A 16172-nucleotide genomic window follows, 5' to 3' on the forward strand; every position below is an offset into this window, starting at 1 on the left:
TTCTTGCGCGCGCAACAATTCAGAGTCTGGGAAGTTTCGATTTTCTGCGCGCAAGAGTTGAAATTGTGCGCGCAGATTTAGGAGAGACAGGTCCGCAAGAATTGTGTCTCTCGCCAATGGATTCTACGGTTGGGGCGAATACGCGAGTGCGAAAAAGACACAGACCAATAGCATCACCGCATCGCAGCTTGTCCCTCGGCAGCCTCCACCTGGGTGCATAAGTCACCGCTGTCGAGTGGAAGATGTGGGGCACTGCGCAACAATTCATGTTTTTGCGCGCAGAAATCTGGAAGTGACAGTGACTGAGATGGGTTGTCGGAGGCCACAGGGGTTTCCGGGCCAAGTTGTATTGTAGAGAATGGGGCCTGCCACCGCACTCAAGCATGAATATTTGCTTCCGTACCACACACTTCAACCCGGAGAAGACTCTCCATTCCGCCGTCCCTCTCCGCCTTTCTGCCCGCAGTCAGTCAGCTGCGTGTCGTGGGTGAATTCTGCAACGCGGGAGCAATTCCGTGCCTAACTCTACAGCATAGTTCAACCCCGGGAGGTTTGTGTCCTGTCCTTTGCGTGCCATCGCAGTCAATGCACAAAGTCGAGATATCACGCCGGAAAGAATTCCGTCCCACACTTTCCCACCCTCAACACCACCGCTGGGATAACCCCAAAGGGGGCATCCGCAGAGAAGCAGTTCCCCATTCCGTGCCTTCTTCTCACATACATCCCATCAACCTACTTTGTCAAGTCCATGTCGAAGTGTTGTATCTTTCCGAGCCAACTCACCCAACCCATCTCGCAAAAGGTTCCCAAGATACCTAACCCATACATTCCCTCGACTTTACTGAACATCCCGCAGGATGTGCTGCCTCGTCTCCGCGGGGGTAACCTGGATCTGTCCCGAGCTGCATTTCCTCGGAATCTAGACTCTTTTTCCGCCGAAACGTCTCCTTCCGGGGAGATGCTACACTTTCGTCTTATCTGCAGTTTGAACCCGGCGACAATGTTGCTGTTGCGGATGGGTGACTTGGTGCCCAAACTACATGGTAGATATGCGAACATGTCACAATGTCTGACTGAAACCCTCCGGTTATCGACGCCCTTTCTTTGCTGCTGCCCCATGGTCACTTGCAAATCATCATTCAGCCCAACAATGGCACAGCCGTCTAGTCAGAGCCGCCTCCCGCCAGTCCACGATTGCCAGTCTTGGGTACGACAGATAGCCCGCCTCAGCTCGCGGTCATTAATCCATTCCCAGCATCCAAAGACCACAAGACAGTTTCACAGACATCTCGGACAAGAAGCACACGACTTCCCCGGGATCACCAGACTAACACTCACAACCACCACCCAGACATCATTGATCAGCTGCAAAAAGCAAATATCAATTCGCGCCCGAATGCCTTCCGCGCGTGCTCGCGCTCCCTACCCCAAACGCCGGCGCTATACATGCGTACATCTACATGAGCAATCGAAATCTCAACCCGTAAAAACCGCCTGTCCACCGTCCCAGCTTCCCCAGTCCACCTCCGTTAAACCATTTCTGATCATACAAACTCTCCCATGAATCCCCCCCCCCATCCCGCCCTCCTCTCCCACTCTCAACGCTTCCCCTCGGGCGACTTTGGGCTTTTAGGCAAATACCGACTCTTGATCGCATGCCCGATGACGCTCATCCTGCTCCCGATGGTGCCGTCTTGCATTCGGCTCGCGAGGGCTTCTTCCAGGGCTGACTGGGTGACTGAAGCGTCTATTGCACACACACGCACGATTGGTACCGGCTGAAAGAAAGGGTAGGTAGGGATGATGTAAAAACTCACCATCAAGATCACTAAAACTGCTCCCCATGCTGGGAGTGCCCGTGCCGTCGCTGCCCTCACGGGAACCCCCCTTTCCTTTCTCCCTCAGCTCGGCCGTTCTGCTTCTCGGGGATAGTGTCCCATGAATGTGATCTTGACCGGCAACAGGGTATCTACCCCCACCGGCTGCCAGGGCAGTTCCAGGACGGTGAACGATAGCCGCTGAACTAGCTGATGAATCGGATGTTTGGCTGAACTCGCCACCGCCGGTGACACCAACAGGGGCACCTCTCAGTGTAGCGCCCAAATCCATCTGTTGTTGATGTGGGGGCGGTAAGAACGCAGGCTCGGGTTCATCCTCGTCTTCTTCGGCAAGGCCGTCAAATCCAGCGCGGTGGTCGCCGTAAACGGAGAATCGGGGCGGACGTCGAATGATACGGCTCTGGACGGGGGAGTTGTCAGAGTCCGATTCCTCTTCGCTTTCTGAGGCAGCTGGGCTGGCGGAGACAGAAGGCTGGGCGGCGCCGAAGGTGGAGGTGTCATCTTGATCTGTTCCTTCGCGCTGTTGATACGAGAAAGAAGACATGTAACGACCTGTAGATCGGGTGGAGGTGACAGAAGGGGCTGGTCTGATGCCGAGCTGGGTCTGGGTTGGGATAGTAGTGCCGGCGGATGAGTTGCGCGAGACGGCAGGGCGGAGAGGGATGGTGGTGGGCTTGGCTGCAGAAGGGCCGGCTCCGACGGTGGTGGCATACTCTGTGTCCTGTCTTGGGAGAGGGGCAGACGGAGTATCTTTGCGATCATTGCGCATAGAAAGAGAAGAAGGAGCTCTGCCACTGGCCGAACCAGTGCGTCTCGGGGGCTCCGATATCTGAGGATAATGGGTGGTGTGGGAAGAAGGCTCGGCGCCGGGGATGGGTGAAGGAGCAGCAGAACCCCTACCTGTGGCTGCCTTGAGCATCTGAGCGCGGATTTGGCTTGCATGGCGATCTGTGAGGTAATTTGCCATCTGAATAAGGAAATCGACGGTCACCTCGAATTGTGAGGCTCTATAAGCACACAGTGTTAGTACACACTGAGGTCCTTCATCGACAAGGCAACATGCGGCTCTTACAGCTCGTTCCCTGACTTGATGTTAGTAACATGCTTCAGACCAAAAGACACAAGAATGAACCGGCTTACAGTTGATATTTCCACCCGAGCGTGAGTTATCGGAGATGATACTCCAAAGCGCGTTCGACTTCTCTTCGTTCCAGTCCATCTATGCCGGCGTCAGTGAGTGAGTTCACAAGGCGGGCACAGTGCGAGCGCGTGCAACGTACCAGCGGCGGATCGACGAAGTCGCCGCGCTTGATGGGCAAGCGAATGTAGAGCAGGTACTTGGGTTCCTGCGCCACGCTCGCCTGCCCCTTGGTTTCTTTGGGCTCTGGGGCCCGGCCCTCTCTCTGTCGTCGTTGCTCCTCCATTTCTTGGAGCTCGGGGAGGAACTGTTCTGGTGACTGTTCCTCGTGGTCTTCCTCTTCAAAGATGGTTTGCAGCCGCGCAGGTCGCTGAGGGTGGCGGCGGGCCGGGACGTTTTCAGCAGGCTCCCAGGCGCTGCTAGCACCCCCAGTGGGCAGCCTGGGAAACGCAGCTGGGGGCCTACAGGCGCCTCGTCGTTGGAGTGATCGGATGACATTTTGGTGGACTGTGCGTGGGGTTGCTGTCGTTGTCGGGGCGCTAGTCCCATATCCCATGTTATTGTTGCTTGGGAATGTTGGCTACAGCAATATTCCAGCAAATATTTACTTGGCCGGAAAAGTTGACGTGGGGCCTGCAAATGCTATTGTTCCAAGCGGGTCTGCTCTTTGCTATTCTTCTAACCGGATATGGCCCGTGTACACCACAAACAGTGGCCCAAGCTCCCCTGGGGCTCCATCCTGTAGTTGCTGGGTAGACAACTTTGGTGGCTTTTGGGGGCCAGATCAAGAATTGGGGTCCTGCAAGCCACTGAAAAAATCGCGTCGCATTTACTCGCAGCTTCGGAGAACAGGCTACAAAGGCTCAACCGGCCATTTCGCTTTGTGGTCACAGCATATTCGATTCTCACAGCAGCTCTCTTCCTTTGATTCCATTGGCTCCCGCCCTCCCTGCAAAACTTACTCAGCTGTCCTGCTCTCCCTGCGTTCGCCTGAAAACCATGGCCCCGTTAATCCTACACAACGTGCCAGACGACGAGCTGTACGTAGGAGACGACGGTATCAAGAGACCATATGCCATGGTCTTTCCCCAGTCCGTATTTCACAACCATCTGCCACCCCCCTCCGCCGCGACTGACATGGAGGAAAACAGGCAGGATGGCTCGCTGAGAGCGAGGAAGGCAGTCAACGAGACAGGGTCGTTTGGAAAGTCGACGCGACGGGCGAGGTCGAAAACCGCGACGCCTGCGAGAAAAGAAGATCCAACCATAGCCGCTGCCGATAAGATCTTTAGCAACTGGATCGCGAACCAAGCCCCCATCCACCAGGCCCCCGCGCCATCACAAAGCGACAGAGCTGCGCAGAACCAACGGCGTCCAAGTCTTCACCCATCGACTTCTCAGCAGAATCTCTCCCAAAACGACGAGAAGGTACCCCCAGAAGCCAAATTCATCAAGGCCAAAGAGCCAACCGAGGTCATACTGCGAGGGTACCGCTCCGCCCAACAGCAATATGCCGCCATCAACCACTACGAGCAGCTCGCAGGGAGAATATGCGAGGACTACTCGCGTGACCCCCCAGTGGAGAGCAGGCGATACAAGTCCGAACTCCGGGACCCAGCATTCGCCCGCCGGAAGGCCCTCACCCCGGAAGAACGCGCCAAGGTTAATAAAGCCGACAGTGGGTTGCATTGGGTGAAGGTCACCTTCGAGTCCGCCGAGGCCGCCGAAGCAGCCATCTATGCCTCTCCCCAAATCATCCTAGGTCATCAGGTCTTTGCCGAGCCATACACCGGCCTCCCACCTCCGCGCGACGAAGCCGTTCCCGACCCATCCATAGCCGCCGGCTTCGGCATCCAGCGCACCAACTCCGGCAGACGCCAGTCACAACAACAACCCCGAGCTGGCACCGCGGCCGCCGCAGGCTTCAACCCAGCCTGGCTCAACCCCGACAGCTTCGACTCTGGGTTCTCCCACACCTCTAGTCACACAGCAGACACCGGCACAGCCGCCTCTACCGACTTTGAGACACAGCCTCTCTCTCGAACCGTCACACCGCCCAACCCATTTGCCTTTGACAATATCGTCGCCGAGCAACCCCGGCAACAGGATAAAGATGCGGATGATTTCTGCCGGCTGATCCCCGAAGTGAGGAAGGTTAAGCTCCTTCCCATGGAACAAGCTCTCCTGCCCGCCCCGTCGGTCGCCCAGCGGGTAGCACACTACGTTCCCTTCATCAGCTGGTTCAACGGCGCCATGATCGGGACTCAGGTCCCACGAACCGAGCTTGGCGAGTTTGACTGGGTGGCTGCGAGTCTGTACTGGAAGTTTTTGTGGTGGTTGGATTTCTTGTTTGGGTTGTTTGGGGGTGATATCCGGAAGGCGGCAGACCAAGATGACTAAGGAGGGAGAACAAAGGAGACAAAGAAGGAGACAGAGATTTTTTTTGGCATGGATTAATGAGTTGATAGACTGAGCCCCTGTTGATACTTTTTGCGGCGGAGTTGCATAAATAGGCAGGCGTTTAGGATTTGTTGTTGCGGCCAGTGATTATTCGTAGTTTTAACTGTTTACACCTAGCGTGGGAACGGGACAATTGTACAAAAATGAAATGGAGAGATTATGTGTCAAAAAACCAGTCTGGTAACAGTGTATTCGCTATGCTATTGTATGCAGTCAAAAAAAAAAAAAACAGCCTCATAGATACTTGTAAACAAACCCCCTATTCGTATCAACAACATCAAATAATCGCCATGGAAAAAAAAAAAAAAAAAGAAAAAAAGAAAAAAAAAAGTCTACACATATCGTCATGTTCTAAAAGGGGTATACCATGCCAATCCAATCTCTCTTTCTCTTTCTCTCGCTTATCCACACAGCATTCACACACCTTGATCACAACACTGACACCTCAAGGCGAATTCCTTTCTGTGTCGGCCACACTCCAACTACTCTCCCCGCCCCCAACCCTCTCCTGGGGTTCGCCCAAACTCGTACTCACCAAACTCCTGTCCCTCAACAACAAGTTCCCCGTCTCGCTCGCCAAACTCGACGAGCTCCTCCTCTTCCTCAACCCCTCGTTCCTCCACGGATGCGCCTCTTCATCGTCGGTTTCCGTCTTGTCCTCGTCGTCATCCTTCTTCTCCATCCCCACCAGCCCCCCCTCATGATCCACCTCCACACTCGTCCCTAATAACCTGTCCGGATTCATCCTCACATGCTGCGGCTGCGGACTAAAAGGTCTCACCCCCCTGCTCCGATTAAACTGCTGCCCTCCTTGCTGCGTCTCGGCAAAAACACTCCCTCCTTCCTCGTCCTTGTCCATGCCCCCCAACGAATCCAACCCCACCAAACCCGCCAAGCTCTGATACCTATCCCCCTGCTGCCCTTCCAGACCCCCTCCAGCAGAAATCAGCAAGCTGTCCCCCCTCACCCCCCTCACCGTCCCCCCTTCTCCCGAGCTATCATTCGCCAGTATTGACTTGGGAGGTAGTATACTGAACAGTTTACTCTCCCCCCCACCTCCCACCCCTCCGCCCCCAAACTCCTTCCCCGGTGATCCCCCCATGACGTGCTCCCCCATCATCCCCCCCTCCCCCTCGTTAGCAAACAAATCCACCCCCCTCTCCAAAACCTCCTCCAGACCACCCCCCGTCCACCCTTTGCGTGCCAAGCTCTCAAAGATGTCCACCTCTGCCCGCACAAGAGAGCAACTCGCCTCCACAATCCTCGCACTCGTCTCCTGACTTTCCCTCAGCAGCGTCCTCGCGTGTTCCCCGTGTAAGGACGTCAGCCCGTCTAGCTTGGTGGTCAGCTCGACAAGGTGGTTCCGAAACATGTTCACATCCCTCCTCTTCTGCCTGTGGAGTTTTAGTCCCTCCTTCTCAAGGCGGTTGATTTCCTTGCTTTGAACCGCCACGGCAGACGCATAGCTCTCCTCCTCGTCCTCGACCGCGCCCCGCCATTTATCCAGCTCGTGAAGCAGGGGCACTTCAAAAGAGCGGTAGACCGTCTCGGAGAGGATGTGCTTGTGGTTTGCGACCAGGTGCTGCAGACCAGCCACCGTCAAGAGGGCGTCAGCCGTGCAGGCGTTTTTGCTCATGACGTTGCTGTTGAGGTTGAGCGGTGGGGGGTTGGCGTTGTTACTGCCTTGGGGGCCGCCACCGGCGTGGAAAGAGCTGGAGAGCGAGCCACCGACTGTGTTGCCGTTTGATAACAACCCTGGGTTGATCGGACCGAGCGGTTCGGCGCGGGCTTCTTTGAGGCGGGCGCATGCTTCGAGGGCGGAGCCGAAGGCGCTGGCGGCCGTGGAGAGGGAAGCGAGGGCGAGGCGGTAGGCTTTGGCGGTTGTGAGCAAATCGGCGTAGGCAGTTTGGGAGCTTTCGAGGTCGGCTTTGGTGAGGACTGCGTGGGCTGGTCGGGGAGGGGGTGGTAGGGGGAGGTTGAACTGGGAGAGGGAGGGTTGGGCGGTGGAGGCGTAGGAGTAGGTTGGCGAGCCTGGGATGGGAGGAAGTTGGCTTGGGGAGGGGGAGGGTGGCCGTTGTGGCATCCCCGGGGGATGGGAGGAAGATTGCATGTTGAAGTTGGTCTCCTATCCCCGTATCATTCGCCGTTTTCCAAATTTTGCGCTTTGGTCTTGTTCCGTCTTTATGACAGTCACCACGCAAGAGCTTTGTGGCTGCGGTGGAGGTGAGGGGTCGAATCAGGTGTTTATTTACTCGGGCACCTATTCGGGATGACGCCCGGGCGGGTTCTCGTCGATCTTGGCGGATGGGGATCTTCCCAGTGAGGAGGGGAAGAAGTAACGTAGGTGGGGCGGTGTGTTTCTTGAAGTTGAAAAGGTTGGTTTCTTTGATACAATACAGAAAGGTGTAATGATGGACAGATTTCTCAGAAGAAAAGACCAGAAACACAGATATGCGACAGCAGAAAGCCCAAAGGAAATGACAAACGTCGGAGAAAACAGCGCCAGCGATGTCGTCGTCAGAGATGTCAAACGATTCAAGGCAACAAGCGGCGCTGCCTCGAGTCGAGTACTGGACCAGAGCGGCTTACAGGGGTGGATTTGCTGGTGATGCGCGGCGGGCCAACAGCGGGTCTCGTAGCGGTCAAGGGTCTGATAAGATAGCGGCCGAGGGGTTGCACAGACGTTGTGTCCGCTGCAGGATCACTCTTCAGATCGACACCACATCAAACATGTGGGCATGTGCCTGCTGTTTTGAGCAGGTCTGGTGATGAGGCTGACGACTCCAACTTCACCAGATGGTCAACAAAGCTTTTGAAGCAGGTTTTTTTTTTTCTTAATATCGGCCAGTCAAATATGGATTCCACTACTTACATGCAAACGTCAGTCCCCCTTCAACATAACTGATGGGCCTTAGAGTGTGTCCCTCATAAAGCTGATATGCCTTGTAAGCAATTCTGTTTGCCAGTCGAGAATACCTCTTTGTGCCGTGCCGGATACACTCAACATTTCATAACTACAACTCAGGCTTCTCCTCCTTGCCCAAGGCAGGGAGTCTTTGCCTCAAAAAGGCCTCGACATCGTCCAGTTCCTCCAAGCACGCCGAGTGACCCATACCACTAATAAGACAGTTAGCTTTTCTCGACTCTTATAGGACAAAGGCGATGTGAGGCTCACGGGTAAATCTTCATCGTGGGCTGATACCCCATCTCCTTCAACAACTCATACGACTTCTTGCCCAACTGTGTGTTCACCACCTGGTCCGAATCGCCATGAGCCATGAAGATGGGAGTGTCTTGGTTCACCTGAGGCTTTGGTACCAACTCGGCAAACTTGAGGCTCAAGACCAGGTATGAAGACAAAGCAACAATGCCAGCCAGCTTCACCTTGGAGGTCAAGCCTGCAAAGATACTCATAGCGCCGCCCTGGGAGAAGCCACCGACAACGATCCGTTCCGCTGGAATGCCGGCATCGATCTCTCTCTGGATCAGGCCGTGAATGTAGGCCTGAGAGATCAAAATGCCCGCCTCGTCTTCGTTTTTTCGGAGGGATTCGGCGTTGCCGTCTATCGTGTGCTGTTTATTCGTTCAGTGGCTGAAATGAAACTAGAGAGGGAGTGAAAGAGAACTACATACAATATCATACCATCCTGGCATCTTCATTCCCCAGTTGCAGGTGATTGGAATTTGAGGAGCATGAGGCAGGATGAACTTGACTTCATCGAGACGCTGCCGGCGACGCCAGTTCTCGACCGCCGAGGCCCAACCATGACCGGTGTCACCCAGGCCATGGATGAAAATGACCGTGGCCGTGTGCCTGGCTGTTGCAGGGAAGAGGAGGGGCGGTTGTCTAATGAGGGATGTCATCTTTGTTGTTTGTTACTGGTGTTGTCGAAAAAGCGGACCCCGGATTTTTGTTCGTTGGGGCATCCCGTGTTGGAACAAGGTGGGGGGGGGCTGTCCTCCATAACTCTTCTCTATGACTACTCGCTGCAAATACTGTTAGCGCATTCAGTCAAGTGGCCCGTGCCACGCCTGACAAGCCTTTTGTTTTGCCCGCTTGTCAGATCAAATCCCAGACAACACTCCCGACTTGCGTGGCGTGATTCCTTCTCCACTCACAACGTCGTCTCTCCAGGATGCCGCTCGAAAAGGGAACTGTTGCTTACGAAATTTCGATGGATTCTTACCAAAGCCTTTGAAAGCGCGATGGGAGAGCGAGGTGCCGAAGGTGTAAACTAGATTCCTGAGGCTAAAATCTGTACACACTCAGTAAAACCTCACCCCCTACTTATTTAGGCAGCCTATATATATCTGCAAGATCTGATAAGAAAGAAGCTCGCCATGTTCGACACTTGGGTCCTTCGCCGCCCGGCTTTTTTCATCTTGCCATCTATTGTGATCATCGTAGCTCTTCTTATGAGTGCGTCTTCCCCGGCGTTGTCACTTTTATCTTTGCCACAAATCCTGACGAAGCTCAAGACTTTTTGCCCGTTTCTTATTTTAATACTCCAACCACCGCGCCTCTATCGACCCTCTCCACCGCCCCATCGGTCTCGTCAACGACAACAGTCTCACAACCGCCCAAAATGCCCAAAGCACCAGTGTATTTCTTTAGCCATGGCGGCGTAAGTCTCATTGCCACTCCCTCGTTCAACCTAAATAGTTGACAGTGATGCAGCCCGACGTCCAATACAACACCACCCACCCCGTCTACCCCATCCTCCAGTCCATCGGCAAGGAAATCACCCAAAAAGTCAAGCCCTCTGCCGTGGTAGTCTTCTCCGCCCACTGGCAGCCCGAAAACGTCGGCCCAGACGAAATCCACGTCAACAACGCCGAAAAGACCGACCTCATCTACGAGTATGCCACCCTCCGTACCACCCCCTGCTTACTTATCATGTCACTGACATAATCCAGCTTCTACGGCTTCCCCCCTCACTTCTACAAAGCAACCTTCCCCTCCACCGGCTCCCCCTCCTTAGCCTCCCACATCATCTCCCTCCTCGCCAAATCCAACATCCGCGCCAGAGGCCTCTCCCGCGGCCTCGACCACGGCGTCTTCTCCGGCTTCAACGTGGCCTTCCCCCCAGCCTCCAACCCCTTGGCTGTGCCCCTCGTCCAGGTGTCCCTCTTCAACTCGGAAAACCCCCAGGCCCACTTCCTCCTCGGCGAGGCCGTCCAGTCCCTCCGCGAGCAAAACATTGTCATCATCTGCACAGGCATGACGGTCCACAACCTGCGGGACATGCGCCTCGCCTTCGGGCAGCCTCAACCCATGCCGTACGCCGTGTCGTTTGACAATGCCCTCAAGGAGGCTGTCGAGCAGCCTGATGCTGAGAAGAGGAAAGAAGAAATGGTCAGGGTGTTGAAGAGGCCAGACGCGAGACAGGCGCATCCTTGGATGGATCATTTGATGCCGTTGTATGTCGCCGTTGGGGCGGCGGGGGGGGACCGAGGAAGACAGACGTGGACGATGCACGAGGCTAGTTTTGCTTGGGCGCAGTACCGGTTTGGGGAGTTGCCTGAGGAGAAGTAGGGAAATAAGAAGGCGATATACATAGCAAGTAAAAACATGTAAATAAAACAAAACCAGTTTAAATTCTATCACAGAGCTGATTTTCCCCTGATATTGGCAAGCCCTTTCTAGTCTGTTTCCCCTTGGCCCTGAAACCCCATCCAAAAGATCACACCATCAAACATTACCAATATTTTTCTCGCTTGAACGACCATGTACGACCCCCTATGCCCCCTTACACACACACACACCACGTCGCTCACATCCCACGAAATCCACTACAAAAGAAAAATGTGTGCGCCCTACGTCTAACTACAGCTAGCTTGCCGGCCATACCACTTTCCGAGTTCTACAACCTCTAAGATGGCCACTCCCAACCCCAGATGTCATCAATTACCGCTCCATTAACCCGTGCCAAAATTCCTACTCTTAACACCCCCACCACCCCCCTTCCCGGAATCAAAGAACCACCGCAACCGTATCATCCATATTTAGATCCCCCAAAAACAAACTCGCCAACATCGACACACCCCCAAAAGCAATACTGCAGTAATAGGCCCAGGGGTATGCATGAGAATAAGCCACCTGACCAGCCGCCACAATCGCATGCCACTGAGCCTCGTTCACAAACGGAAGGTGCTTGATCTCGTTGACCAGCGACGCTCCCGTCATCTGGATGATCTGTTCAATCTTGCCGTGTTCGATCCCAACCTTGACGCAGGTTCCGCCTACAATTTGCATCAGCTGGGGGAGGAGCTTCGACACAAAAACGTTGTAGTAAATGGCGTATCCGATAGCACCGCCTACGATTCTGATGGCGATAGTCAAGGCGGTGACTGTAGCAATGACATCGCTGGGGCAGATGATGGCCGTGATTGTCGATGCCGGGACGACAACTCCGCCCACGCCGAGACCAGCAATGAACAAAACACCGTACACGGTCTGAATGTTGTCGACTCTGGCAATGGCCAGCAGTCCACAGCCCAGTGTCATCAATGTTGACGAGACGAACAGAATCCACTTGATGTTTCCCTTGAGCCAAGAAAGCATCACCAGGGAGATGACACATCCGGCCATGGTGCCAAAGGCGAAGGGCATACCACGGATACCGACTCCGACGGGACTGGAAAGGGGTCAGCAATGTCCCACCGCTTTCTTGTGTTCAGAGGACTTACTCGTGCCCATACACATTATACGCCTCGCTCGGCCAAATCATCAACACTGAAAAGAAGTTGGCGCCCGAAATGAACGTGATGATGAGAGTCAGCCACAAGGTCCAAGGCGACTTGCCCATGTCTCTCGGCACCATAGGATGGCTGGCCCCTTTCCGTTCCCACACCACAAAGGCCACCAAAACCAGGGCACCGATTATGAGAGGAGCCAATATCCTCGCGCTCTTCCATGGAGCCTACCAAGTTTTAGCAATAATATTTTCTTTCGAAGGCCAAGAGAGAGCTTACATTGTAACCGCCACCTAACAGCCCAACCTCCACCAGCACAAGCCCAGCAATCGACAAGAACCCACCAACCCAGTCCGTCTTCTTCAGCACCTCGCTCTTCTCGCCGGCATGGGCATCGATCCGTGGAGGGGGGTGGTAGAACAAAAAGGCCATGACCAAACCGATAGCAGCCCAACCAGTAGTTACAACCGCAATATATCGCCAGCTCGAATACGCCGAAATAAGCTGAGCATACATGACCGACGGCAGAAACGGGAGGATGGTGAGGATCATTGCCGCCACATAGTAGCCGCGGCGAGACACGGGGACAATCTCGGCGGCGCCCGCCAAGGCAGTGAGCTCGTTGATGCCAGTTCCCAAACCTGAGATGGCCATGCCAACTGGAAAAAGAAAAAAAGTACTGTCAGCCATTGTCTCCTTCCACTTTCAAATCAGGACTTACCAATAAACGCATCCATGCTCGTAGCAGCGCCGCAGATAATCTGGCCGATGACAATCAAAGCATTGCCAGCAAGGGCAACAAATCGACGGCCGACAAGATCCGACAAGGCGCCGACAAAGGGGGAAATTGCTGCCGTGGCGAGGAGGTTGGCAGATACGAACCACACCCAGTGGTCGATACCGCCGAGCTCTCGGTAGATATAAACAGGGGCGCCGGCTGTCGCAAACTGTGTCAGTTCTTCAAGGCACATATCCTTCACTGAGGCACCGTGGACATACCAAACATGAATAACGGGGCTTGAGCGTTCGTCCACATGCAAGCCAGAGCCGCGAGGGCTAACCACCGACGAGCATTACTCTGTATATTTCCGTGGTCAGTTGACGCTGCTTCGATTGCGTATGTGAGAACGGCCGTATCACGTACAGTTGTGCCCTCCATAGCCATAGCGCCGTCATGACCCTCGATTCCAGCCATTGTGCCGTTGGCGTCCCAGTTGTTCCAGTAAGACCAGTTCCTCACAGCACAAGAAACCGAGTTTGGGTTCTGAGGAACAGCACCAGAAGAAGCAGAGTGAACAGAGCTAGACGGGGCTGCTTTGTTTGGCGACTCGGGTCTCGGGCTGCTCCGAGCAGGCGACTTGTTGGGAAGAAAAGGGGCGGCAGTGGGAGCAGGCGGAATCGAGGCCCGTTGAGCGTCTCTTTCGTCCGAAAGCCCAGTCACCGCAGGTTTCTGACTGCCGGTGTTCTCTTGGATCGACAGGTCAGACGATGACGGGAACGCACACACGCCCGCTTCCTTTCGCATGGCTCCCATTTCAATGGCAGATGGGATCTATCTGCAAATTGGGGGTCGGGAGGAACGGGGGATGTACCGATATGTAAAGCTACCCGGGTAGCAGAGAAGGGGAACACCAGGTGTAGCTGTTGTGCAACGGCCAAGGGTGTTATTTGTGTTGCTGTCTCGGAGAAGGCAGGGAAGGAGGACAGAACGAGACAGACAAGACGAAAAGGAGCTTATCATAAGCAAGCACCAACATTTGCCGTTCGATATTCCCACAAGCACATGTCGGTGATTCAGGCCAAGGCGGTCAAGCCAATGTTTAGCGGTCTCGGGGACTTGTCCCCAAAGATCGACGCGATCCAAGCCATGTTGCGGAGAAAGAAGCTATCAATACTGTTTTCCAGCCAGGCACCAGGCACCAGGCACCAGGCACCAGACTCCCGGGTAGCCTCCGAGGAAGGAGCTCCTCCGTGGGCAGCTGCAAGTCACCTCACCTCCGGACACTGTGGGCACCCGTGGAAAGTCCAGGGAGGGAAGGTCCATTGCTGTCTTGCCCCGATTTCTCCTGGCCCAGCCGTCGAGGGTATCCTTGCCCTGCTGAAGGAGGAAGGAGCGAGCCATGTTTTTCTGTAGCACACGATCATTGACTCACCACGGACCCCCAGATCAGTGATCTTGTGAGTTGTCTGAGCTGTCAGACGGGACTGGATGGTGCGCGGTCGACATGCCGGGCACTTTGATGTTTGCTCGATAGCTTCAGGTCCCCGGCAGAAGGAGTTTGGGTTCGATACTTGGTAGCAACAGAGATCGTCCCCCGCTGGCAGTTGCACCCGTAGCTAGCACATGGCGTGTCAAAGTGCCATGTTTGCCTGGTGGAAACCGCCCCTAGCCGTTTTGAGTAGGTTCGTGTCTGTCACTCAACCTGGATGCAAAGCGCCACGCATTTAGGAGCTGACGGCGAGATCTCTGCCCCAAATTCCAGTCAACCGTAGCAGGATACCTGAAACCACCATATTCCATCCGATATCCGACTCAGATGGACGGTCCCGATATCCATTGCGCCTCTGTCCCACTGACCACCCGTCCGTCCGCCATATGTGATTCATGCCTGACCGACCGCCTTTCCCTGTCAAACCTCTTCTTATCACCAGCTCAAGCTCTCCCAAATGCCAACCCCCAAACCCCGATGTCGACCCCCATCCCCAAACCGCCCCTCTCTCCCCTGCCTCAGTGGACCATCTAATCGGAAACCGCCCCCTCAACGGCTTCCCACATTAGCTCATCTCACTCAACACGAAAGATCCCCCAAAGTCGAGTAACACAGCATTCGGGGAGAGAAGGCAGTTAATTACCGCTGCCCACAGTAACCTTACGTGCGAAACAAAACTCCCATCCTTTGTCCTCCCCCACCCCTCTCCACAATCGTCGACGCCTCAAATCACCCCTTACAGCCCCCCACAGACGCCGTGGCTTACTGTTTCCCATTCCCATTCGCCTTTGCCATGATTTTAGCCCAGCCGTTATTTTCTACCGGCCGGAAAAAAACGTCCATGCATTGAACCCCCTTCCCCCGGCGGCATGTGAGTGAGTGAATCTGCGATCGGATCTAGTCCCGACCGAGGGGGGGCTGGATGGCAGTGAGAGAGGAGCGGAGAATTTGATCTAGGTGACACGATGAAGGGGGGGGTGTTACACGGGGTGGTATCGACAGGGAAGCGTAGGGTTACGGGAGTTGGAGTGGGAGATTTGACTTGGAAAAGGCAAGGAGTTCACCGCTGGATGCTGGGGCAGAGTTTGGGTGACGGTTGTAGGTAGAGTAGAGTACCGGAAATTTTGGAATGATCGACTGGCAGCAACGGAGGGACTGGGGTAGGTGCCTAGGTGGTGTGCGACTTTCCCTGGATGGTGGCCAGAGGTCCGTTGACAAATGGTCGAGACTTTACGCTCCTAACTGTTCTAACCCAACCAAAGTGTCCGATGTCAATGAGCAGGAAACTGGGAGCTGGTTGTCACAGTTCTGGTTGTGACACCTACCTGTCAACCTCACAATCATTCAACCCCCCAGCTAGCTCACAACTTTGTGTGATGGTGAGAGATGCCGCTGTAGTTGGTATCAAGTCAAGTGTATGAACTGGCAAGGCAGGTTCGCAGCTGCGCTGGAGGGATTCTTGGCATTTGCCCCTATTTACCCCTTTTCGGAACTGACCCCATATTTGCGTCCGCAGTGGTGACCAGAAGCATAAGTATGACGCCGCAATTACCAAGTTCAAGTATCATGTCCGATCGGCTAAGAACACGGTGCTTTGAAGGTATCATCGTTCAATTAGCTCAGAGGATTGCCTCCCGAGAAAGGTGGTAGTATCCGTGTCCTATCATAACCCAATCCAACCACAACCAAGAAAGACGTGAGCTGTTCGCTCCCCCTCTGCCCTGTTCTCCAAGAGAGAGTGGTATATATCCAAATCCGAAAAGTAACTGTACACGTAGTCATCTCTACACACCATATCCCTCTGGTGCTGGTATCTCCCTTTCACATGCC

The 16172-nt window shown here is 54.6% G+C and overlaps 6 protein-coding genes across 6 annotated transcripts; 2 read left to right on the forward strand and 4 right to left on the reverse strand.

Annotated features, from left to right (window-relative positions):
* Nucleotides 1–1629: 1629 nt before the first annotated feature.
* QC761_119480 (uncharacterized protein) lies at nucleotides 1630–3333 on the reverse strand (the record flags this gene model as incomplete). Its single annotated transcript, XM_062875233.1, has 3 exons — nucleotides 3119–3333; nucleotides 2979–3057; nucleotides 1630–2924 (listed from the first exon to the last, which is right to left on the reverse strand). Exons 1-3 carry the CDS (start codon nucleotides 3260–3262, stop codon nucleotides 1630–1632), a joined length of 1518 nt encoding a protein of 505 aa, XP_062738475.1. The 5' UTR covers nucleotides 3263–3333.
* Nucleotides 3334–3467: 134 nt separating this feature from the next.
* NUP53 (Nucleoporin nup53) lies at nucleotides 3468–5550 on the forward strand (the record flags this gene model as incomplete). Its single annotated transcript, XM_062875234.1, is given in 3 exon segments — nucleotides 3468–4020; nucleotides 4025–4067; nucleotides 4128–5550. Coding segments are annotated over 3 exon segments (1845 nt in total). The 3' UTR covers nucleotides 5377–5550.
* Nucleotides 5551–5881: 331 nt separating this feature from the next.
* On the reverse strand, nucleotides 5882–7546 carry QC761_119500 (uncharacterized protein; the record flags this gene model as incomplete). Its single annotated transcript, XM_062875235.1, has 1 exon — nucleotides 5882–7546. The coding sequence occupies one exon, from the start codon at nucleotides 7544–7546 to the stop codon at nucleotides 5882–5884; it is 1665 nt and encodes a 554-aa protein (XP_062738477.1).
* Nucleotides 7547–8450: 904 nt separating this feature from the next.
* QC761_119520 (uncharacterized protein) lies at nucleotides 8451–9598 on the reverse strand (the record flags this gene model as incomplete). Its single annotated transcript, XM_062875236.1, has 4 exons — nucleotides 9556–9598; nucleotides 9070–9423; nucleotides 8612–9009; nucleotides 8451–8553 (listed from the first exon to the last, which is right to left on the reverse strand). The coding sequence occupies exons 2-4, from the start codon at nucleotides 9298–9300 to the stop codon at nucleotides 8451–8453; spliced, it is 732 nt and encodes a 243-aa protein (XP_062738478.1). The 5' UTR covers nucleotides 9301–9423; nucleotides 9556–9598.
* Nucleotides 9563–11063, forward strand: QC761_119530 (uncharacterized protein). The gene is made up of 3 exons (XM_062875237.1): nucleotides 9563–10061; nucleotides 10115–10296; nucleotides 10354–11063. Exons 1-3 carry the CDS (start codon nucleotides 10023–10025, stop codon nucleotides 10970–10972), a joined length of 840 nt encoding a protein of 279 aa, XP_062738479.1. The 5' UTR covers nucleotides 9563–10022; the 3' UTR covers nucleotides 10973–11063.
* A 153-nt stretch (nucleotides 11064–11216) lies between these two features.
* Nucleotides 11217–14045, reverse strand: QC761_119540 (uncharacterized protein). Its single transcript, XM_062875238.1, has 6 exons — nucleotides 13277–14045; nucleotides 13132–13210; nucleotides 12854–13069; nucleotides 12412–12791; nucleotides 12127–12359; nucleotides 11217–12074 (listed from the first exon to the last, which is right to left on the reverse strand). Exons 1-6 carry the CDS (start codon nucleotides 13664–13666, stop codon nucleotides 11411–11413), a joined length of 1962 nt encoding a protein of 653 aa, XP_062738480.1. The 5' UTR covers nucleotides 13667–14045; the 3' UTR covers nucleotides 11217–11410.
* Between the last annotated feature and the right edge of the window lie 2127 nt (nucleotides 14046–16172).

The sequence above is a fragment of the Podospora bellae-mahoneyi genome (assembly GCF_035222275.1).
Source record: "Podospora bellae-mahoneyi strain CBS 112042 chromosome 1 map unlocalized CBS112042p_1, whole genome shotgun sequence".
Classification (NCBI taxonomy): domain Eukaryota; kingdom Fungi; phylum Ascomycota; class Sordariomycetes; order Sordariales; family Podosporaceae; genus Podospora; species Podospora bellae-mahoneyi.